Source organism: Narcine bancroftii, chromosome 1 (assembly GCF_036971445.1).
Source record: "Narcine bancroftii isolate sNarBan1 chromosome 1, sNarBan1.hap1, whole genome shotgun sequence".
NCBI lineage: Eukaryota > Metazoa > Chordata > Chondrichthyes > Torpediniformes > Narcinidae > Narcine > Narcine bancroftii.
This window is the reverse complement of record NC_091469.1, coordinates 222,048,301-222,073,713: the sequence shown is the minus strand read 5'-3', so window position 1 is coordinate 222,073,713 and position 25,413 is coordinate 222,048,301. Positions and strand designations below refer to the sequence as shown.

Here is a 25,413-nt window from a genome sequence, read left to right as displayed (position 1 = left end):
TTGGATTCTTTTTTTTGAAGCCAAGACAATTCATATTGAAGTCTACCTGTTCATGGACCCTTTCATAATTTCCTTCTTTTAATTTTATTGCAAAATTCTAAAATGCAGAAGTGGTGCAGTTTAGAAATGTGACTTAAAGAAATTCTGAATTATACTGTGTTCAAGATCATCCATGTTGCTTTTCCAGGATTTAAGGTAACTTTGGTTTGAACGGCAGGTTTGGGTTCTGCCTATTACTGGCATTTGATCATTTCAGTTTACTTTTATTTAACATTTAAAGCAATAATATTGAAATTGTCATACTGTCAATTTAAAACACAGTTGTGGTGTTGTAATATTATAAATAAAAGTTATCTCACACTGTTGTTATTAAAATATCACAATTTATTGATTGAAAAGCCTCTCTGAGATAACCAACCTTTGTGCAGTCACCTCTATACAAGCATGTGAAGGGGAAATCAGGTGGAGGAATCTCCTGAAAAAGAAAAAAAGAGTTTTATATGCCGGTGTTTATTTTCAATGATAATATATGATATCTGATGAATTGATGATCACCTATAATCTTGGCCATTTTAGTGAGGTTAGGTTGACAAGTAATTACCTGGGGCCTCCCATGAGTTTGAGATTAGAGTCACTCTTGGGATATGTGTTTCAATGATGCTAAATACCTGAATTCAACAATGTTTTGTGGCCTCAATGCCTGGTCTCTTCCTTTCTCGTCTTTTTGCAGATGGATGCTATCTCTTTGAGCATTTGGCAGCTGCCTTAGGTTCAGAGAAGGAATTTGTTTACATTATGTATCCAATGTCAATTATGCTCTGCAAGTGTCAACAAAAGTGAGTTTCAATGAAAGTGTTATGGAGTCCAGAGGTCCCCAAAAACTAGCAGCGATAGATATGCTCCACAACACAGGGTTATTTAAACAAAGGTAATTTTTAATTATATTTGAACAAGAAAACAGAATTAAACTTTAACTTATTACTTAACCTACCTAACCTACTTAATCCCCCCTCTAATACTAAGTGCAGGTGTGTGTAATGAATATTTAAGATTAGTAAAGTTCTTTGGATCACAGTCCAATCTCACTGGCTGCAGGCATTTCTTGTACTGTGCACAGAAGTTAGCATTAACAAAGTTCACCAGGTTTTGGTGTTTAACAGGCAAATAGTTACCACTCAGAAGGATTCTTGCTGGTTTTCAGAGAGAGATTCCTTTTCCAGGACATCCACAACTGATTCCTTCTCAATCAGTCTTGTTGATGAAATTTGTCCCCTTCAGGGTTCTCCAGATGATCCTCTTTCTTTCAGGTCACCTTTCAGACTGCCAGTCTTCTTCTTTGACAAGGCAGCCTTCCAAAGTTTGCCATCTTGTCCCTTTGGAACTGATTTCTGTGACTTTCTATCTCACTCCCTCCTTCTCTGAGAGCAAAGCTGTTCTGCCTGACTGCAAAAATCACATGCTCTCCCAGGCATGCTGCTGAATGTTGCACTTTGTTACTCCTCTGCAAAAAGCATTCTGCAAAAGTCCTGCAAAAACTCTGTTTTGAAATGTGTATGCGCAAGCTGATCTAATAATTCCTCCCAAACCTCTAAATACTCTGTCACAGAAGTAAAAGCAAGAAATGTTGGAAAGAAACAGTCAGGCCATAATTGTGGTAAGAGAACCATCAGTGTCTTGGGTCCGTGACTCTTTATCAGATGGTGTTTGAGAGCGAAAACTGTCAGTAATGTGAAAACACTTGTTCCCATCATTCTTATTTCTCTCAATGAAGAAGGTTGAAAAGTTTGTCAAATTAAACGGTATTTTGCAGCTTATTTTGATAGTATATAGTTCAATTACATTATACTTGTGGTCAACAAAAAATGTTTTAACCTGTGTAAAGGATGTTAATAAGTGGGCTTCTTTAACTTCTACTGCATAAATGTATATTTTTGACCATTATTGGAGCTGAGCCTGGTAAGTAGAGGGTATTTCTTCATATTCTTTGTAGATGATGAAGTGCATCCAGCTGCATCTCCTTATGGGTTGCATTAGAGAACTGGAGTTGGAGGAAATGTGAATCATTCTGGAGACAGAAAAGATAATAGACAGAAGTTATAGGGCATCATTCACACCTAAGAAGAGACAGGTAGCTAGATGACCATTAGGACAGGGTAATCCTGCATCCGCTCATCTCCATAGCAGGATACTGTTGAGAGGGATGACCCACCAGGGACAAGTGGAATGGAGCCTGGTCCATAGCATTCTCAATTGGGAGGGTTAGCAGCCAGATGATGTTGTCCATGTATGGACCAATGACCTGGGTAGTAAGGGTTTTGAGGTCCTTGAAAGTGAGTTCAAGGAGTTAGATGATATGTTACAGGAAAGGACGTCCAGGGAAGAGATCTCTGGATTCGTTCTTTGCCAAATGCTAGTGAGGCTAGAAATGGAAGGATGATACAGCTTAATAATGGCTCACGATATGGTGTAGGCAGGAGGTCATCAGATCTTTGGATCCAGGACTCCCTTCTTGGGAAGGTGGGACCTATTCTGGTGGACAGTTTGCATCTGAACTGAAGAGAGACCAATATCCTTGCGGGAAGGTTTGCAAGTGGTACTCTGTGTGTTCAAACAAGTGAGGCAGGATGACAGGAATCAGAGTGCCAGAGCAGATAGTGGATTGGTTATGGAAAAATTGTTGTTAAGTTTGGAGACAAAGATAGATATCGAAAGGTTGTGAACCTTGGGAATAATGTTCTGATCTGCGTCACTATTTCAATGCATGAAGTATTGTAGGAAAGGCGGATGATCTTACAGCATGGATTATAACATTGTGGCCTTTTGTGAGATTTGGTAGTAGGATGGACATTGACTGGCAGTTCATTGTTCTGGGACAAAAGGGGGAGGGAATGTGTTGCTAATCAAGGAAATGTCACAGCAGTGCTCATACAGGATTGACTGGAGGCCTCATCTACTGAGGCTATATGGGTGGAACTGAGGAATGAGAAACAGATGACCGCATAAATGGAATTATGTTATGGACCACCCAATAGTCAACAAGGATTGGAGGAGAAAATTTATAGAGAGCCGATAGTTTGAAAAAAATAATAAGGTTGTAATTATACCCATCTTGAACGGGACTTCAACACTCCAAGTACGTCAAATTCAGCTCGGGGTTTAATACGATGATACCTCAGAAGTGCAAGGAGAAGCTGTCCTCATTGGGACTCAACATCTCTCCCTAACTGGATTCTGGACTTACTAAAAGAAAGGGCACAATTTGTCTGGGTTTGCAGCAGAACGTCGAGCACTGTCACCCTGAACACTGGTTCACCTCAGGGCTGTGTGCTCATCTCACTCTCATTCATGGCACTGACCCATGAGTGCATCGCCAGATCCAGCTCCAACAGAGTCATCAAGATTGCAGATGACACGGCAATAGTTGGCCTCATCAGTAACAACAATGAGTTGCACTACAGAGAAGAGGTGGAAAATCTTGCGAATTGGTATGAACGTAAACTGTGAGTCCCATTATGGACAATGTGAAGGAGATGATTATGGACTTGAGGAGGACCAGAAATGATCACTCAACACTACATATTAATAGCCCTGTGTAGAGAATGCCAATTTTCTCAGAGATCACTTAGAAAGTGACTGATGCTGGGCACACAACATCTCCTCATTTGTCAGGAAGACCCAACAGGGATTGTAATTGCCGAAAAGGCTGAAGCTGGCAGCGCTACCAGCCACCATCCTGTCAACTTTCTATAGGTGCTCTATCAGGAACATTCTGGCTGGACCCCCTTCAATTTGCCTAACACTACAACAGCAGATCCCATCTTGCTGGCCCTCTACTCCACGTTAGGTCGCCTGCTTCCCAAGAATATCTGCATCAGGCTGTTCATTAATTATTGGGTAGTGTTTACTAGCAAAACCAATGATCAAATTCAAGGATCTGATACTCTTTTCCTCCATTTGCCAATAAATCCTCAAATTCATCTGTGGAAGACTCCAATCAATGCAGTTTGGAAACATTGTCTCTATTTTGCTCTCCATCAACACAGGGGGACCTCAAGTCTGAATGCTTAGTTCCCTGCTTTATTCCCTCCATACCTGTCAAGTTCAGCTTTAGTAAAAAATATAAATTTGCCGACAACACCAACATTGCCTGCCAAATAATGGATAATGATGAATCAAAACATAGGGTGATTCTGGTTGTGTGATACCAAAACAATAATACTACTCTGAATTGAAATGAGACCAAGGAACATATTGTGGTGTTTAGGAAGGGGAGACCAAGGGGCCATGTGGTTGCCTTCATTGACAGGATGGCAGTGGAGAGGGTTAGAAACTTCAAGTTCATGGGTATCTTCTTATTGTAGGACCTCTTCTGGAGCAATCACATTAAGGCAACATTGAAGAAGGGGTACTGTTTCATGTGCTTTGGCCATGACAAGCCTTTATTATAATATAATGACTCCTGAGGTCAACACTGGCATGCTGCATCTCATTACAGTGTATGTATGGCAAGCCACTGGTGCAAAAAGACTAATCCCAACATATAACAACAGTATTATTTTCCAAGAAGTCTGAGAAGATCTGCCATGTTATCAATGCTCTATTGAACTTCCACAAATTTGCTGTGGAAAGTCTACTGACTGGTAGCATCACAGCCTGGTTTGGAATCTTGACTAGCCAGAACACAAAGCTGCATGAAGTTACTAACCTAGCAGACATTCACATAAGGCACTGCCTCATGAAGGCAACCAACATCATATAGGATCCCAATCACACTCTCATCATGCTCTGTTCTTGCTGTTACCTTCAGGCAGAATGTTTGTAAGCCTTAAGTTCTGCACCTCTAGGTTCAAGACCATTTTTTCCAGAACAGCAATCAGGCTCTTGAACCCACCCATACTAACCCTAACCAGAATACAACTCCAGGACTAAAAATTGATCTATTGTTCCATCCATTATTTTTGCATTAACTGCAACTGTGAACATTTATTTGGCCACTTTTATTTCTTTCTTTCTCTTTTGTGTGGCAATTCAAAGTATACTTGTTTATAATATATTTTACAATACCTGTGTTGCTGCAGCAAGCAGGAATTTCAGTACATCTGCACATTATATGTATATGACAATAAACTCTCATCTAATCATCTCATCTCTTGTTGCATAGTTTAAATAATTCCAGTTTATTTTTGTTAAATACTTGATGATCTTTCTATCCCATTATTTGATTTTTTTGTACATCATTTAACTTTGATACATCCTGAGTAATTCTTCCTCCCCATTAGTTGTTCGTCTTTTCATTTCCCATTATTGAAAATGATTCACAGCTTAATGAGGTATCTGCTTTCCTCACTTTAGGTTAACCAACTGGCACTTGCAAGAAAGCACAATGGACATTATATTTCAAGTAAATAGTGCAGGGAGAAGTCCATGTTATAGGGTGTCCATTTTATGTACATCATTGCTATATTTGTATTAAAACTTAATTTTGTAGGGTTGTTCTAATTCACTTTAAAGATATCTCTTTCAAAATTGTAAATATGTAAACAATGTTATCATTTTAATTTCAGATTTGCTATCCAGAATTGACTTAGAAGAACTAATGAAGAAAGATGAACCACCTCTTAAATTTCCAAATACACTTGAAGAATTTGAATATTCTTTTAATGAAAGTAAGTGTGTGTTTCCAGATTAAAATAAAATATGATTTACTTTTTTTCTTGTTTAAAAAAAAACTCCATTATTAGGCAGAAAAGGGATGCAGGAAATATTTTTTAACCATCTGTTAAAATTGAATTAAGAGATTTTCTCTTGATTGGGAAAATCCTGTACTACTGATACGTGTCCCTACAGCTGGATAAAATAAGTGATTATACAGCATCGAAACAGGCCTTTTCGTCCCACCTTGTTGATGCAGACTGTAATGTTTATTAATGCTGATCCCATACACCTGCATTGGGCCTATATCCAATTATATGTTTCCCATCTAAGCAGAAGTCCACATGCCTTTTAAATGTAATTGTATCTGCCTCTACCATCTCCTCTTGCATCTTGTTTTACACTGCCCTCTAAGTAAGAAACTTGCCTCTCTGAACTCCTTTAAATTTTTTCCCCTTTCAACTCTTGTTCTAGCCTTCCCTACCTCGGAAAACAAACACTCTGATTATCTATCCTACCTTATCTATCCTACCTTAGGTCTAATAAAAATTAACCTGGCCTATCCTATTTTTCATTGTCACTACAACTCACCATTCCAGGCAACATCTTGATTAATCCTTTCTGAACTCTTTTTTAATTTTTTTATTTTTCACACTATGAACCATATTAACCAAAATACACACAAACATTTCCCTCTTGAATATACACAGTGTTATTTTCTCCCCTTTTTCCCCCTCCCTTCCCTCCCTCCTTCCCACCCCCTCCCTACCCATTAAACGTTCAACATATACAATACAATAAACCCATTAAACAATGTCATCACACAATGAAAATAAACAAGAAAATTGTGTCATCTACTTTTACACACTGGGTCAGTTCATTTTGTCTTCTTCTCATTCTGTCATTTTAGGGGGTGGAGGTCCGCGGTAGTCCCTCTCTGTTGTTTCATGTACGGTTCCCAAATTTGTTCGAATACTGTGACGTTATTTCTTAAATTATATGTTATCCTTTCCAATGGAATACATTTATTAATTTCTATTGCTGTACTCTCAGGCTCTCTTCTGATTTCCAGGTTGACATTATACATTTTTTTGCTACAGCTAAGACTATCATAATAAATCTTTTTTGTGCTTCATCCAAATTGAGGCCTAGTTCTTTACTTCTTATATTACTTAGAAGAAAGATCTCTGGATTTTTTGGTATGTTATTTTTTTGTGATTTTATTTAATACCTGATTTAGATCTTCCCAAAACTAATTAATATCTTAATTGTGCTGCTCTATAATTATTCTTAAAGTTTGGTAGCTGTAAGCCCCTTGTTTGTACCATTCTGTTAATTTATCTACAGCTATCCTCGGTTTCCTCCCTTTCCATAAGAATTTCCTTATTATTTTCTTTAGCTCATTGAAGAATTTCTCTGTTAAGGAAATTGGTAACGATTGAAATAGGTTTTGTATCCTTGGGAAGATATTTCTTTGGCTTGGCTTCGCGGACGAAGATTTATGGAGGGGGTAAAAAGTCCACGTCAGCTGCAGGCTCGTTTGTGGCTGACCAGTCCGATGCGGGACAGGCAGACACGATTGCAGCGGTTGCAAGGGAAAATTGGTTGGTTGGGGTTGGGTGTTGGGTTTTTCCTCCTTTGCCTTTTGTCAGTGAGGTGCAATTGACCCTTCCTATCAGTGTTAGTGGTAAATCTTTCCAATGTTCTAAGTCATCTTGTAATTTCTTCATTAATGGCTGATAATTTAATTTGTATAGATGGCCTAGATTATTATCTAGTCTAATACCTAGGTCTAATACCATGTGTTTGCCATTTAAATTGTGATTCTTTCTTAAACTTTGTGAAATCCGCATTATTCATTGGCATCGCTTCACTTTTATTTGCGTTGATCTTGTACCCTAATATTTCTCCATATTCCTTCACTTTCTTATGTAATTCTTTTATTGATAATTCTGGTTCTGTTAAGTATACTATGATGTCATCTGCAAATAGACTAATTTTATATTCCTTTTTTATTTTTATCCTTTTATTTTCTATTCTTATCAGTTCTGCCAAAGGTTCTATAGCTAAAGCGAAAAGTGAGGGAGATAGTGGGCATCCATGCCTAGTTGACCTGTTTAATTTAAATTGGTTCAATATATATCCATTTACTGTGACCTTCGCCAATGGTCCCTTATATAATGCTTTAATCCAATTAATATATTTCTCTGGTAGGTTGTACCTCTGTAGTACTTTGAATAAATAATTCCATTCTACCCTGTCAAAAGCTTTCTCTGTGTCTAAAGTAACCGCCACTGTTGGCATCTTATTTCCTTGTACTGCATGGATTAAGTTAATGAACTTGCAGATATTGTTCGTTGTTTGTCTTTTCTTAATAAATCCAGTTTGATCTAGTTGTATTATTTTTGGTACACAGTCGGCCAATCTGTTTGCTAATAGTTTTGCTATAATCTTATAATCTGTGTTAAGTAGAGATATTGGTCTATACGATGCTGGTGTTAGTGGATCTTTCGCCGTCCTTGGTATTACTGTAATTATTGCTGTTTTACATGATTCTGGCATGTTTTGTGTTTCTTCAATCTGGTTCATTACTTCCAAGAGAGGAGGAATTAATAAGTCTTTGAATGTTTTATAGAATTTTATTGGGAGTCCGTCCTCTCCCGGCGTTTTATTGTTTGGTAGCTTTTTTAATATATCCTGTATTTCCTCTATTTCAAATGGTTTTATCAATTTGTTTTGCTCCTCTTCTTGCAATTTCGGTAGTTCAATTTTAACTAGAAACTCATCTATTTTGTCTTCTTTCCCTTCGATCTAAGTTCGGTATAATTGCTCATAAAATTCCTTGAAATTTTCATTGTTCTCTGTTGGGTTATATGTAATTTGTTTGTCCTTTTTCCTTGATGCTAATACCGTTCCTTTAGCTTGTTCTGTTTTAAGCTGCCAAGCTAGTGTTTTGTGTGTTTTTTTCCTCCTAGCCCATAATACTTCTGCTTTGTCTTCATTATGTTCTTTTCCACCTTATACATTTGTCGTGTTTCGTATTTAATTTTTTTGTCCGCCAATTCTCTTTTTGTTGTGTCTTCCCGTGTTACTAGTTCTTTTTCTGTACTTACTATTTCCCTTTCCAGCTGTTCTATTTCCTGATTGTAGTCCTTCCTCATCTTAGTTACATAACTTATTATCTGACCTCTGATTAAGGCTTTCATTGCATCCAATAATGTAAATTTGTCTTTCACTGATTCCGTATTTATTTCAAAGTACATTTTAATTTGGCGCTCATGAATTCTCTAAGATCCTGTCTAAGAATCATGGAGTTTAATCTCCATCTGTATGTTCTTAGTGGGATGTCCTCCAGCTCTATTGTTAATGACAGGGGTGAGTAATCAGATAACAATCTAACTTTATAATTCATTTTCCTAGCTCTCCCAAGGAACAGGTCAAACCTTGAGTATGTTTTATGTCTACTTAAATAATATGAGTATTCCTCCTCCTTTGGGTGTTGTCTCCTCCATATATCCAAAAGTTGCATTTCCTGCATTGATTTAACCATAAATTTGGCTACTTTGTTCTTTCTGCTAGTCTTTTGTCCAGTTTTATCCATCTTTGAATCCAAATTAAGCTTAAAGTCCCCTCCTATCAATATATTCCCCTGCATATCTACAATCTTCAAAAAGATATCTTGTATAAACTTTTGATCTTTTTCATTTACCTATCTCGGCTGCACCATTTCGTCGGATGCAAGGATCGGCAACGAGATAGACAACAGACTCGCCAAGACAAATAGCGCCTTTGAAAGACTACACAAAAGAGTCTGGAAAAACAACCAACTGAAAAACCTCACAAAGATTAGGATATACAGAACCGTTGTCATACCCACACTCCTGTTCGGCTCCGAATCATGGGTCCTCCTACGGCTCCTAGAACGCTTCCACCAGCGTTGTCTCCGCACCATCTTCAACATTCATTGGAGCGACTTCATCTCCAACATCGAAGTACTCGAGATGGCAGAGTCCGACAGCATCGAATCCACACTGCTGAAGATCAAACTGCGCTGAGTAGGTCATGTCTCGAGAATGGAGGACCATCGCCTTCCCAAGATTGTGTTATATGGCGAGCTCTCCACTGGCCACCGAGACAGAGGTGCACCAAAGAAGAGGTACAAGGACTGCCTAAAGAAAGCTCTTGGTGCCTGCCACATTGACCACCGCCAGTGGGCTGATATCGCCTCCAACCGTGCATCTTGGCGCCTCACAGTTTGGCGGGCAGCAACCTCCTTTGAAGAAGACCGCAGAGCCCACCTCACTGTCAAAAGACAAAGGAGGAAAAACCCAACACCCAACCCCAACCAACCAATTTTCCTTTGCAACCGCTGCAACTGTGTCTGCCTGTCCCGCATCGGACTTGTCAGCCACAAACGAGCCTGCAGCTGACGTAGACTTTATCCCTCCATAAATCTTCGTCCGCGAAGCCAAGCCAAAGAAGAAGAATATATTGAGCAAATTCTAAAATTCTGAATATATCTGACACTTTATCATTACATACCTCCCTGCTGGATCTATTATTTCCTCCTCTATTTTGATTGGTACATTTTTATTGATTAATATAGCTAGACCTCTGGCTTTTGAGTTATATAACACTGCTGTTATGTGCCCTACCCAGTTTCTCCTTATTTTCTTGTGTTCCACTTCAGTTGGATGCCTTTCCTGCATGAATGCTATATTAATTTTTTCTTTTTTCAGTAAATTTAATAGCCACTTCCTTTTGATTTTGTTATGTATTCTGTTAATATTTATAGTCATATAGTTCAACATGGCCCTTTCATACTTTGTTTACATCTCATTTCCGCTTCCTCACCACCACCTTTCCCCTTTCCCCATTTTCATTTCTCAGTTTTCTTTTTTTGAATGCACTATATGACAACACTTCTAAAACATAAAATATTTCAACCATTCCCACATCTAAAATTCCCTTAACCCCAAGTCTCCCCCCACCCCCCTCTCTGAGTCACCCCTTGTCCCTTGCTGGGCAACCACAACTCCCCTCTCCATTCGGAATGCGAACCCCACAAGTGTCAACTGATTTCGCAGTAACTGTTATTCTCTCCCACCAACCCCCTCCAGAAAACATTTTTATCTTCCCATCACAACAAGGCTCCCCCTCATTTCTTCTCTTTTTCTTTTTATGTTTTATTTTTTTATTGTCAATTTAATTATATATATAATATATATATATAATATATATATATATATATATATATATAATATATATAAAATATATAAATATATATATATAATATATATATATAATATATATATATAATATATATATATAATATATATATATATATAATATATATATATATATATAATATATATATATATAATATATATATATAATATATATAATATATATATATAATATATATATATAATATATATATAATATATCTTTTTCTTCTTTGGCTTGGCTTCGCGGACGAAGATTTATAGAGGGGGTAAATGTCCACGTCAGCTGCAGGCTCGTTTGTGGCTGACAAGTCCGATGCGGGACAGGTAGACACGGTTGCAGCGGTTGCAGTGGAAAATTACTTCCCTTTTCATCCCTCCTTTAGTTCTTACTTATACATTATTTTTTCTTCTTTATATGTAGTTTGTTGTCGTTCTTTGTTCTTGTTACATCTCTTCATCTCTCTTTCTGTCTTGCAGGCATTCTGCAAATTCTCGTGCTTTCTCCGGATCCAAGAACAGTCTGTTTTGCTGCCCTGGGATGACTATTTTAAGCACCGCTGGATATCGTAACATAAATTATAGCCTTTCTTCCATAGGATCGATTTTGCTCCGTTAAACTCCTTCCTCTTCTTCAGGAGCTCAAAACTTATGTCTGGGTAGAAATTTTTTTTTTGACCTTTGTATTCCAGTGGTTTTTTGTTTTCTCTCATTTTATTCATTGACTTCTCCAATATATTTTCTCTTGTCATGTATCTCAGGAATTTTACTAAAACGGATCCTAGTTTTTGTTGTTACTCTGGTTTCGGGGCTAGTGTTCTGTGCGCCCTTTCTATTTCCATTCCTTCCTGCATTTCTGGCATTCCCAGGACTTTTGGGATCCATTCTTTTATAAATTCTTTCATTTCTTTGCCTTCTTCATCTTCCTAAAGGCCCACTATCTTTATATTGTTTCGCCTACTATAGTTTTCCATTATATCCATCTTTTGAGCTAACAACTCCTATGTTTAACTTTTTTATCACTTTCTTCCAATTTTCTTTTTAAATCGTTCACCTCCATATCTACCGCCATTACACGTTCTTCCACATTTTCTAATCTTTTCCCTACATCTGTTATGACCAGCTCCTTTCTACTCAATTTTTCTTCTGTACTTTTCATTTTTATTTTTATTTCACTAAATTCTAGTGTCAGCCATTCTTTTAATGCTTTCATTTGTTCTTGATTTTTTTTTTTATCATGTACTGTCCATTCATTTGTGCAGAGCTTGGTGTTCTCCTTCTTCTTCTGTCTGCTCTTGGGTTTGTGCCTTCTATTTGTCTTCCTTGCATCTGTGTCTCTTCTGACTTGCTTGTTGAGCTGCTTGTCTCAGTTTGTTGGGTTTTTTTTTGTTTCCATGGTGCCTTGATGTTGGTCCTCTTCTTCTGGGTTGGTTATCTGTTGAGTCTCTAGTTTCCTTTTTTCATTCTCACCCCTCCCGTTCCTGTTATTTTCTTCATCATCCAGCTGGGAGCCCTGCTGTCGGGTCTCTCTCTCAGCTGTTCATGCTGTGGAGTTCCACAGGAGGGTGGTGTTGTCTTTGTTGTGCGCCTGCTCAGTTGCGCACCTCTGTTTGGCACCGTGAGCCATCTTTGCAGTTCTGCGGTTAGTGGGTCGCGACCCTGCGGGGTCTCCACTAACCTTGGGGAGTTGGGTTCTCTTTCCACGGCGGGTTCCTGCTTTTTCGTGCAGGTAAGGCCTTCACCTTTCTCTTCCGGCATTTTTCTTTCTTCTTTTCTTCCCATTGTTTTTGGCTTTTCTTCCTTAGGTGCCATTTTCTCCACACCTTGATTTTTTATTTGTTGTGATTTGTGTGTCTTGGTCTTTGTTTTTTCTTCACTTTTTTCCTTCTTTTCTGGAGAGGGCTGGTATTCTCCTATTGGCCACTACTCCATCACGTGACTCCTATTGCTCACACAATCTTCCTGTAGCCTTGCGAGCAAAACTACGCAATACTCCAAAGATGTTCTAACCAATGGTATGTAAGATTTGAAAAATCAGGCTATTTGTTCACTGAAGTATTGAAGTAAAAATTAAATCAAGTACCGAGATGGTAAATTATCAGTTCGACTGAAGAATTGGAAAAAAAGTAGCAAGAGTTACAAGTGATGTATTTCGAAGAGATGTTCAGCAACACTGCTCATATTTGCCATTAACAGCCATAAATATGACATTCATGCATGAATTTCCTCTGTTGTCGAACTACAGGTACTCCCTGACTTGCGTCCATCCACACATACAAACAAAAATGTTTAAAAATATATTAAGAAAATATATAAAATTTACATGGTTTATGTTGTATTTGACAAACTATAACAGGGATACAGGCCATGTAAGAGCTAAAATGTGCATATTTACTTTATTAGTCTCGGGGTCCGAAGACTTGGTCTGTATCCATGCATGAGTATTCAGTTCGTGCATGCATGCCGGGTTCGCATATTGGTGTTCGGTTGGTGCATGAATCAAAACGCAATATTATAAGGGCACTTAACTCTCGCATATGCCCCAGCCGAATGCCAATAAGTGAACCCACTGTACATGCCCCAACCGAAGACAAGAATCAAGATGGCCGTGCCCAACCTACGGACCCTGTGATATTGAACATCAAGGTAAGCATGGACCAGAATGTGAAAAGTTTTGCAAGGTTGATCGACAAATTCAGGAAGTTTAATTTGCTATAATCAAATCTATGATGAAAAAAAAGAGTTGATTTAAAAAGTTTGCTTTCAGACTTTTGTACTGTATGTGCACGGGCAAAATTCCAATTTACTTCCATTTCGAGATACGACCGACCCAATTATGGTCGTAAATTAGGGAGTACCTGTAATTGCATCCATATTTTTCCTTGCTTTCTTTCTCGTTAAATAAAATGTCACTGAGATTGATATTCATCCCAGTCCAGGATTGTTAACTTTTGACACTTAATGACTTATTCTAGAAATTAATCCAGAGAAGGCTGCATGGCGAGCACCAGATGCAGTAAATGATTCCTACAGATTCGTAGGTGAAATATTGCTTCATTTGGAAGGTCTGCTTGGGGCTGCTGAATGGAGAAAAGAGAGGACTTGGAAGTGCAAGTTTAATATGTGGCTGGTACGACAACATTATCAATAAATTCGCTGATAGTGGGTTGTATAAAAATGGGCGATGAATCAGCATTCAGGAGGGAGATTGAAAACTTGACGGAATGGTACACCAACAACAATCTTGCACTCAATGTTACTAAATCCAAGGAGCTGATGGTTGATTTCAGGAAGGGAAATCCAGAAGTGTTCGATGCAGTGATCATTAGGTGGAGAGCGTGAGCAAATTTAAGTTCTTGGGAGTCACTATTTCAGTGGATCTTTCCTGGACCCAGCACACCAATGGCATTGTGAAGAAAGCTTGATAGCGTCTCTACTTCCTCAGGAGCTTGTGGAGTTTTAGTATGACATCAGAAACCCTGGCAAATTATGTTAACAAATGCCTTAATTCAGTAGATATGGTACAGGAAAATTTTAAAAGATTTGAGACAGCTTTTTCTGAATGTAAAGAACAAGTTCAACGTAATAAAGAAAAAAATAGAAAAAGTAGAAGCTTTGTTTGTTGATTGGGCAATTCAGAAGAGAGAATTATTTTAAAAAATTGATTCATTGGAAAATGAAAGCCGGAAAAATAATGTTAAAATTGTGGGCCTTCCAGAAGATATAGAAGGTGCGGATCCGATAAAATATTTTAAGGAGTGGATTCTTGAGATGTTAGGTAAAGAGTTCTTTCCGGGTGATTTGGTACTGGAAAGGGCACATCGAGCGTTGAGGAGGAAACAATTACTGGGTCAACTATCACAAGCAGTGTTAATTCGGTGCATGAATTATCATTATAGAGAAATGATTTTAGGGTTGGCGGTACAGAAGGCAAGACAAAGTCCAGCTCCAATGATAATTCAGAATAATAGAGTTTTTTTTAATGCTGATTTGCGTCAAGAAATTATCAGATGTCGACATGGGTTTAATTTGGCCAAAGTTGTGCTGTGGCGGAAAGGATATAAGTTTGCATTTCGATGCCTGTAGTGTTGAAGGTTTTTTATGGCAACTATCAGTCTCAATTTTTTTGAGAATGATCATGATGCATTGGTTTTCACTAATTCGTTACCGGATTTACCTGGTCAGGGAAGAATTTCACCGTTGACACCTAAAAGAAGGGCCAATGGACATGGAAATGGACAGAATAGGAAAAATGGGAAGAAGGAGGCTTTGACACATAGTCCTAGTGATGTTGAAGATTTGAATCAATCTCTGGGACTGGAGTCCCAGGGTTGAATATATTAATGATGTTGAATTTCATTATGATATATATATATATATATATATATATATATTGTATTTCTGGCTGGGGGGAGGTGGATGGCAATGATATCTTTGATAGTCATCTGCCACTGGTGGGGTATTCCACACCCAGTTTTTTTAGGAAATTACTACCTTTGGGTTTTTTTTTCGGGAGGAATTAATTTCAATCCTTTTTATATTAACTTTTTTATAACATTAGGGGAGACACAGTAGATTTTGTTTATTAACAGGAGAGCTTTTATGCAGGTAATGGGTTTTCGGTGGAATTTTATAAAGTTTTTTATGAAGATTTATATTTGGTTTTTGGGGAGGTGTTACAACAAGTGACTGAACATTGAGTTTCCAGAATCTTGTTCTCATGCTTTAATTACTGTAATTCCAAAGAAAGATAGAGATCCATTAAAAGTGTCTTCGAATAGACCTATTTCTTTATTGAATGTGGACCATAAAATAATAGCTAAATGTATAGCAAATTGGCTTGATACATGTAGATCAAACAGGTTTTATTAAAAATAGATATGCTTAAGATAATATTCTTCGACTAATTAGTTTGGCCAATGCTTACTGACGGCAACCCAACCATCCAATGGTGGTTGCACTTGATGCAGAAAAAGCTTTTGAGAGGGTCGAATGGAATTTTTTATTTAAGGTCTTGGAAAAGTTTAAATTTGGCCCTTTTTTTTATTGGCTGGGTTAAAGCTTTATATACAAACCTAATTGCTAGGGTGGTGACAAATGGACAAATTTTGTCGTTATTTAAATTAACGTGTTCTACTCGACAGGGTTGTCCATTGTCACCAGTCCTATTTGCGTTGGTAATTGAACCGTTAGCTCAATCAATACAGCAAAATGAGCAGATACAGGGGATGAGAATTTTGGATGAAGAGTATAAGTAAGATTAATTTATTTGCAGATGATGTTTTCATATACGTACCAAATCCGGAACAATCTTTGGTGCATTTGCAGGAAAGTTTATTGCAGTATGGATCATTATCTGGGTACAAAGTTAATTAGGATAAAAGGGAAATTTTACCAGTAGGTGAAGGAGATTATTCAGTTTATAAAAATGTTATTAATTTGAAATGGACAGATAAAATTAAATATTTAGGAATAATTGTGAACACTGAGTATCAACCTTTATATAAATTAATTTATGTTCCATTGTTGAAAAAGATAAAAAAGCAGACTTAATTAAGTGGAAAGACCTTCCCTTAACTTTAATTGGCTGGGTTAATTGTATTAAAATGAATATTTTTCCACATATTCAATATTTGTTTCAATCAATACCATGTTTTCTTACAAGGAACTTTTTTCAGGATTTAAATAAAGCTACTAGGGAATTTCTATGGAGAGGTAAATTACCAAGGGTAGCATTAGGTGGATTGCAATTACCTCATTTTCAGAATTATTATGAGGCAGCACAACTTAAATTTATTAGTGGTTCGATGGATTTGGATCAATCTCCATGTTGGGCTAAAGTTGAGATGGTGTGTATTTCTGAAACTGCAGTACATCAATTTATATTTTAGTAGAACATAGATTTATTACGGGAGTATAATGTGCTGATATTAAAACGTTTATTGATGTTATGGACAAAAAAGAATAAGACTATAGGATCAAAAGGTAAATTATCTATTTTAATGCCATTTTCTAATAATCAACTTATTCCCTTTTCATTGTTTAATAGTCATTTAAAGAATTGGGATTTTAAGGGTATAAAAATATTGCAGGATTGTTTTGTAGAAGGTCACTTTCTTTTATTCAATTGAAAGAGCTTTTTGATATTGCTGAAGCTTCTTTATTTGTTTATTATTAACTTCGGTCACTGGTTAAAAAAATGTATGGTAGAAAGATAGTTTTACCTGTATTGTCGGAGTTTGAGTCTTTGATTTCTTCTATACCTAAAAAGAGTTATATTTCTGTTATGTATCAAGTATTACAAGATAATATGGATAAGTCAGAATGGGAGAAATCTAAATTTAAATGGGAAAATTATTTAACTTTTGTTTTTCCTGAAGATTACTGGATGGAGAGGTGTCATGATAGTGTTACTAGATTGACAAATGCACGATATGGAATGGTTAATTATAATTTTTTTACATCAGTTATATTTAACTCCTGAGAAATTGAAAAAATATGGCTTAAGGAATTCAAATTCCTGTTTTAGATGTGGTATGTGTGTTGGAACTTTTTTACATGCTGTTTGGTGATGTATGTATGAACAACCATTTTGGGAAGAAATTAAGACAATTTTGGAAAAATTGTATAAAATTGAGTTACCATTAGATCCATCTGTTTTTTTACTGGGTTATGTGATTCCTTTAAAGGGATTGGGGTTGGATAAATTTCAAATCGCATTTGTATATTTAGCATTGTCTGTAGCTCGAAAAATGTATAGCAAGTACATGGAAGGATAAGACAGTGATTAGTATAATGCGATGGCATAATGAAATGAAAGCTTGTATTGTTATGGATAAAATTACATGTTTTGCATGATAATTATTCTTTTTTTGTTAATATGGTCATTATATTTGGAATATATGCATTTAGAGGTACTTTGATTTATTTTACTCCTTTTTTTAGTTCTTTTCTTAATATATATTTCTTTGGCTCTCCTTAAGAGAGCAGGCTGAAGGAGGGGGGGGGGTGTTGTTTTTATTTATTTTTATTTTCATATATATAAAAATTTTGTTATGAAGTGTATTTTGTATGTTTACCAATAATTTTTCAATAAATAAATTTTGAAAAAAAGAAACCCAGGCAAATTTCTATAGATGTGTAGTGGAAAATGTGCTGACCGGCTGCATCACAGTATGGTATGGGGATACCAATACCCCTGAGTGTAAAGCCCTGCAAAAGGTAGTAGACACAGCCCATGACATCACCGGTAAAACGCTCACCACCATCGAAAGCATCAACAGGAAATGCTGCTGTTGGAGACCAGCAACAATCACACCCAGCACACACTCTGTCTCACTGCTTCCATCAGGAAATAGGTATAGGTGCCATAAAACTCATACTGCCAGACTGCTCAACAACATACTCAATCAGGGACTCATTTAAGGACTTTTGGGGTTTATTGTTTTTTTTCCTCTCTTTATATTGCACAATCAGTTTGTTAATTTCTTTATTTGTTTACTCATGCTCATTATGTATATTGTTTTTGCACTACCAATAAGTGGTAATTTTGCCTTGCCAGCAGGAAACAGGATCTCAGGGATATATGTGATATCATGTAATACTCTGACAATAAATATGAAATCTGAATATTTCTCAGGGTGGGGGTTGCAATTGATGGGCAGGGACAAATCTGTCCTCGTGCCTTTGTCTCCTCATCAAAAACACTTCACATGAGCTGACAACCTAAAGAGTACCACACCCTTTGTTTTATTCTCCCCTTCCCAAGAGAAACTTATTAATCAAACTCTTTATCTTCTTACCAGCACTAGATGGCAGATGTCTAAATGCTAGGAAGATCAAAGTCATTGTCTTCTGTTCACATTGTAGACTTTATTTCTTTCGGTATTGACTCCAGCTCTTTTGCTGGCTAACATTTGAGGCTGACTCAGATTGGATATCTCTAGTTCTCATGCTACTGTCCTCATTCATGGCTTTGCTACGACCTCCCCCGACCGGAACTATTTTAATGCTCTTTGATTGCCTGCAATTTTTTGCACTGTTATCCAATAGGCAAACACATAAAAGTTCAATTTAGCACTTGACTCTGTGATCTTTCCTGGTTTGCCAGTATCTGCTTAAAAATACTTTTCAGTTCCTTCAGTGAGTTCTACCATTTTCTAATCCTACAGAGCCCTCAATAATGTTTGGGACTAAGACACTTTTTTTCCTTTATTTGCCCATGTGCTACATAGTTTTAAATTTGTAATCATACAATTCACATGTAATTAAAGTGCACATTCCAATTTTTTTTCAAGGTTATTTCTATACATTTTGGTTTAACCCCTCATTTCAGGGCACTATAATGTTTAGGACATTTGGCTTCATGGGTGTTTGTGATTACTCAGGTATATTTAATTGCTTCATTGGTGCAGGTAGAAGCTTCTCAGCTTTTGATCACCTTTGAACCTGTAGTTGCCATTTTTAACATGAAGACCAGGTTGTGCTAATTAAAGTCAAAGAAGCCGTTATGAAGTTGTAAAACAAGAGCATAACAGTAAGAGACATCGCCCAAACCTTAGGATTACCAAAGTCAACTATATGGAACATCAATAAGAAGAAAGAACATACTGGTCCGCTCAGTAATTGCGAAGGGACTGGTACTCAGCTGCTAATGACGGAATAATTCTCATCATGATGAAGAAAAATCCACAAAATTATGTCCGACTGATCAGAAACACTTTTCAGCGGCCAGGTGTGTGAACAGAAATACAGAGGCTACACTGCAAGATAAAAACCATGGCAAATGTGGTATGTTTCGGTATAAGGAATTTCCTCATGCCTCCATACTTTGCTCTTGCTATTACTGCTACAGGTTAATCTGTCCACAAAACTTTTTTCAGAATTCTGCAGGCTATTTTGAATTAGAGTATATAGATATGTTTTTGGGCGATAAATTGGGAAAGGTTTCTTAGAGTAGGTTACCTACAAACACTTAAAAACAGATCTTATTTGAAATACTGGAGCCCTGCTAATTTTAGACATATTGCAAGAGCTTTGTGTTACGAGCCCAAATGACCCCAAAACCCAGCAGCAATAGATATTCAACACAACAAATAGTTACTTCAACAAAAGTTGTTTTTAATCATCTTTAAACATGAAAACAGAATCAAACTTTAACTTATCACTATTAACTTAACTAACCTAACTTAACCCCCTTCTAATTCTAAGTGCACGTGTATGTAATGTGTGTGTAAATTTAAGAAAAGTTCTTTGGTTCACAGTTCAATCTCACTTCTCATTCTTCCAAGTTCACTGGTTGCAGGCAATTCTTATACTGTGCACAGAATTTAACATGTATAAAGTTCACCAGGCTTTGGTGGTCGAAAGGTAAATGGTTAAGCTCAGGAAGGTTCTTGTAGGTTTGCAGAGAGAACTGTGTTGTTCCAGGATTTCTACAACTGAGGTACCACCATTAGTCACCTCAATGTCTTACTGATGAAACTTGCCCCATCAGGGTTCTCCAGCTGATAACCTTTTTCTTTCAGGCTGCCACAGAGTTCCTTTCTGTTCTTTTTCTTCCAAGAGAAACATCAGACAGATAGCAATTCCAGCCATCCTCCACTCTGGAGCTTCTCCTGGCTTGTTACAGCTTTCTGTGTCACACATAGTCAAACACTCCCTTCTCTCTCTCTCTCTCTCTCTCTCTCTCTCTCTACCTCTCTCTCTCTCTCTCTCTCTCTCAGACTCAAGCTGCCAGGCAGCATGTCCTTCTCTCTCTCACTTGTAAAACCCTTGACCTCCAGCAAACAATAGGAGTTCATCTTTTGGCCAATCTGTTGTTTTAGGTAAACAATAACCTCTCAATGACCTTTCTGTGAAGAGGTATTAGGAGACAGCCTGTCTCTTGCTGTAGCTTTAAAGACAATAGTCCATTCATTCACTTTAATTAACAGCCACTTGTGAAATCTCCATTACATTCTTCATAACTTCTGTAAATTCACTGTGAATATGAAATCTCCAATATTTCAAATAAGATCTGTTTTAAAATGTGTGTATGTAACCTTCTCTACTTTTCCAATTTATCTCCCAAAAACATTCCCAGCTATTCCATCACACCTCCCCCCTTTAAAGGAATTTTAACTCTTGAGTTAAAATTCAGTAATAACTAAACTTTCTTTAAAATCACTAAAGATATAACAATTCACTATGTTATAATAAAGTAACAATGTTGAGAGCAATTTTATACATGATCAATTTCACCATCTTGACAAACAGTCTGTTATATTATTTGAACCTCTGATATAAATAATCTGCAGATTATATTATTGTAGAATTCCAGTTTAACATTCTTCTGTTTTTGTTCTTCATTTTATTCAAAAACACCAGAGGATTGTGGTCAGTAAATATCACAATACTGAGAGGTACTGAGATATACATCAAAATTCCGCAGAGCAGAAACGATATACAACAGTTCTTTTTTCAATTTCAATAGTGGAATAGTTCCTTTCATGAACATTGAATTTTTTTGAAAAGTTAGCAACTGGATGGTCAATTTCATTATGTTTTGGCAATAAAACTGCACCTGTTGTTCCCTCACAAGCATCCACTGCTATAGAAAAAGGTTTATCAAAATCAGGAGATTTTAACACAGGCTTAGCATATCCTTTAAATTTTCTAAAGCTGTCTGACACTCTTTACTCCACACAAATTTCTCCCCTTTCTTCAAAAGGTTGGTTAAAGGAAGAGCAAGCAAAGTTTTTAAAAAACCCTATAATATCCTGCCATTCTTAAAAACCTTCTCACTGCTTTCTCGCCATTGGGAATAGGAAACTCAGAAATTGCATCCACCTTTGCTTGAATAGGTGCAACTTTGCCATGACCAACTACATCACCCAAGTACGTTACAGTAGCATTTGCCAATTCACTCTTCACTAAATTAAAAGTTACGTTTGCTTTAGATAATCTTGCAAACAATTTGTCCATTTGCCTTAAATGTTTTTCCCATGTGTCACTTTTTGTGACCAAGTCATCAATATAAGCATCTGTATGTGTTAACCCTTGGATTACTGAATTAATCAGTCTTTGAAATATTGCAGGGGCATTTTTCATGCCAAAAGGTAACACATTATGCTCATATAAACCGGATGGAGTAACAAAAGACGAAATATTCCTTCCTCTCTCAGTTAAAGGCACACACCAGTAACCCTTCAACAAATCCAACTTAGAAAGAAATTTAGCTTTTCCAATTTTATCAATGCAGTCATCTATTCTCAGAATAGGATAAGCATCTGTTTTAGATACTAAATTAACCTTCCTGTAATCTGTACAGAACCTAACAGTTCCATCAGTACCAGAATACAAGGAGAACTCCAATTTGAATTTGCAGGTCTAATAATATCATTTCTCAACGTATATTCCACCTCCTGATTCATGATTTTACTTTTCTGAATGTTTATTCTGTGTGGGTGTTGTTTAATGGGACTTGCTTCTCCAACATCCACATTATGATAAATCACTGATGTCCTTTTTCTAATGGATTGTTTACAAAAAGGCAACAGATAAAAGATCTTGCCGGAGCCACAGATTTTCTGCAGCTGATCGAAAAGTGTCATGTGGTTTGGCACGCAGAGAAAGTCAAACAGCCTTTTTCTCTCAGAGAGAGAGAGAGAGACGCACAGGAATAATTTCTGCAGAGTTACAGCCAGCAACAGCAGCTGAGACTGGAACAGGACAAGCTGGCAAGCTTGTGGAAAACCCCATTTGGAAGACGGGTTGTAAGTGCTTTGTTCAGCCTGGTCAAAGCCCTTGTGGTTCATGCAAGAGGAGAAGACTGGCTGTCTAATGTTTCACTTGGAGTAAGAGAAACAAGAACGACCTCTGTGTTGACCTGAAAGAAATAATTTATCATCTGGAGAACCCTGAGGGGGCAAGTTTCTTTGGCAAAACACTGAAGTGCCTGATGGAAGTAAATGTACAACAAATCTCTCTCTGAAAGATCCTTCCTAAGTGATAACCATTTACCTTTGAAGCACCAAAGCCTGGTGAACTTTATAAATGTTAAATTCTGTGCACAGTATAAGAATTGCCTGCAACCAGTGAACTTGGAAGAATGAGAAGTGAGATTGGACTGTTAACCAAATAACTTTTCTGAACTTGTACACACATTACATATATGTGCGCTTAGAATTAGAAGGGGGATAAGTTAGGTTAGTTAAGCCAATAGCATTAAGTTAAAGTGTGATTCTATTTTCAAGTTTAAAGATAATTAAAAGCAACCTTTGTTTAAGTAACCTTTTGTCTTGGTGAATATCTATTGCTGCTGGGTTTTTGGGGTCCACTGGGCTCATAACAATTTTAAATTCTTAGCAAACTGTAATCTAGCCATCTTTTCTGTGGCTAACTAGAGTTTTGCATCTTGCAATGTAGTGTCTTTATGTCTGTTTACGATATTTTCTGCAGACAGAAGTCATTGACATATATACACCTGCCTCCTGAAGAGTTTTTCTGATTTGTGAGACGTGTTTTGGGATTTTTCTTCATTACGATGAGAATTCTTCTGTTATCAGCAGTGGAGGTCTTCCTTGGAATACCAATCCCTTTGCAATTACTGAGCTCACCAATACACTCTTTCTTCTTAATGATTTAGTTAATCCTAAAGTTTGGGCGATGCTTCTTACTGTTTCATTCTTGTTTTTCAGCCTCATAATGGCTTCTTTGACTTTTATTAGCACAAGTCTTGACCGCATTTTGAAAAATGGCATCTGCAGACTCCAAAAGTGATGAAGAGCTTAGCAACAAGCCTAGCCCAGTGAAGCAATGAACATCTCTGAGTACTCACAAACATCTTGTGAAGTGAAATGTCCCAAGCATTATGGTGCCTTGAATTATGGACTTTAAAAAATGCTGTAATTTCTACATAGTCAAAGCAAAATGTATGCAAATACCTTGAAAAAAATGTGGAATGTGCACTTTAATTGCCTACGATTTGTTGGATTACAAATTTAAGACCGGAACATAGGGGCAAATAAAGGGGAGAAAAAAAGTATTTATCCCAACATTATGGTGGGCACTGAATAGGATGTTGAGGTGAAACTCCTCCAAAATAGCTTTTCATGCATTCTGAGTTTCAATTGGATTTCTTTTTCATGGCCATGTTTAAATGTACCTAGGCAGTAAGGTTTGGAATTTCCCACAACCCTACCCTAAACCTATCCATTTCTAAACATGCTCACCTCTTTTCATGGGTTTCTTCAAAGCTACATTTGTTTGAAGTGGTGAAGCATGTTTTTAAAAATCCCTGAAGCTTCTACATTCCAGTGGACTTCATCATAAATAAATCTATTAGTGTTGAATTGTGAGGAAATATATGTTGGGTTTTTTAAGAAGGTTAAAATTCTGGTTGTATGGGATAAGTTAGATAGAATCATTGTGTTTATTTTTTAAAAATTTTTTAAATTTTTCACACTATGAACAATATTAACCAAAATACACACAAACATTTCTCTCTTGAATATACATAGTGTCATTTTCTCCCCTTTTTCCCCCTCCCTTCCCTCCCTCCTTCCCAACCCCTCCCTACGCACTAAACGTTCAACATATACAATAAACCCATTAAACAATGTCATCACACAATGAAAATAAACAAGAAAATTGTGGCATCTACTTTTACACGCTGGGTCAGTTCATTTCATCTTCTTAGCATTCTATAATTTTCATTTTAGAGGGTGGAGGTCCACGGTAGGCCCTCTCTGTTGTGTTCCATGTACGTTTCCCAAATTTGTTTGAATACTGTGACTTTATTTTTTTAATTATGTTATTTTTTCCAACGGAATACATTATTCATTTCTATGTGCCATTGCTGTACTCTCAGGCTCTCTTCTGATTTCCAGGTTGACATTATACATTTTTTTGCTACAGCTAAGGCTATCATAATAAATCTTTTTTGTGCTTCATCCAATTTGATGCCTAATTCTTTACTTCTTATATTACTTAGAAGAAAGATCTCTAGATTTTTTGGTATTTTGCTTTTAGTGATTTTATTTAAATCCTGATTTAGATCTTCCCAAAGCTTTTCCACTTTCACATATGCCAAAATTGCATGTACTGTTGTTCCCGTTTCCTTCTTACAACGAAAACATCTATCTGATACTGTTGGGTCCCATTGATTTAACTTTTGGGATGTTATATATAGCCTGTGTAACCAAGTATATTGTATCATGCGTAACCTCGTGTTTATTGTATTTTTCATAGTTCCGGAGCATAGCTTTTCCCATGTTTCATTCTTTATCTTTATGTTTAGATCTTGTTCCCACTTTTGTTTTGGTTTTCAGCTTATTTCATTGTTCTCTTACTCTTGCAGCTTGATTAAATGCTTGTTATAAATCTTCTAATTATCATTGTGTCTGTAATCATATACTCAAAGCTGCTTTCTTCTGGGAACCTCAGCCTGCTTCCCAATTTGTCCTTTAAGTAGGTTTTCAGTTGGTGGTATGCAAACTTTGTACCGTGAGTTATACCATATTTATACTTCGTTTGATCAAAAGATAATAAATTA

At 36.9% G+C, this 25,413-nt stretch overlaps 1 protein-coding gene across 10 annotated transcripts in view; it reads left to right on the top strand.

The window, feature by feature from the left end:
• The window catches only part of arb2a (ARB2 cotranscriptional regulator A), a 502,663-nt gene that overhangs the window by 34,559 nt on the left and 442,691 nt on the right, over positions 1-25,413 (top strand). For all 10 annotated transcript variants that reach the window (XR_011342262.1, XR_011342261.1, XR_011342259.1 and 7 more), the window contains exon 3: positions 5,565-5,666. Coding sequence is in view for 7 of the 10 variants with exons in the window: in XM_069891524.1 (XP_069747625.1) it covers positions 5,565-5,666 (102 nt within the window). In the remaining 3 variants the exon portion in view is untranslated. The remainder of the gene's footprint in view (positions 1-5,564; positions 5,667-25,413) is intronic.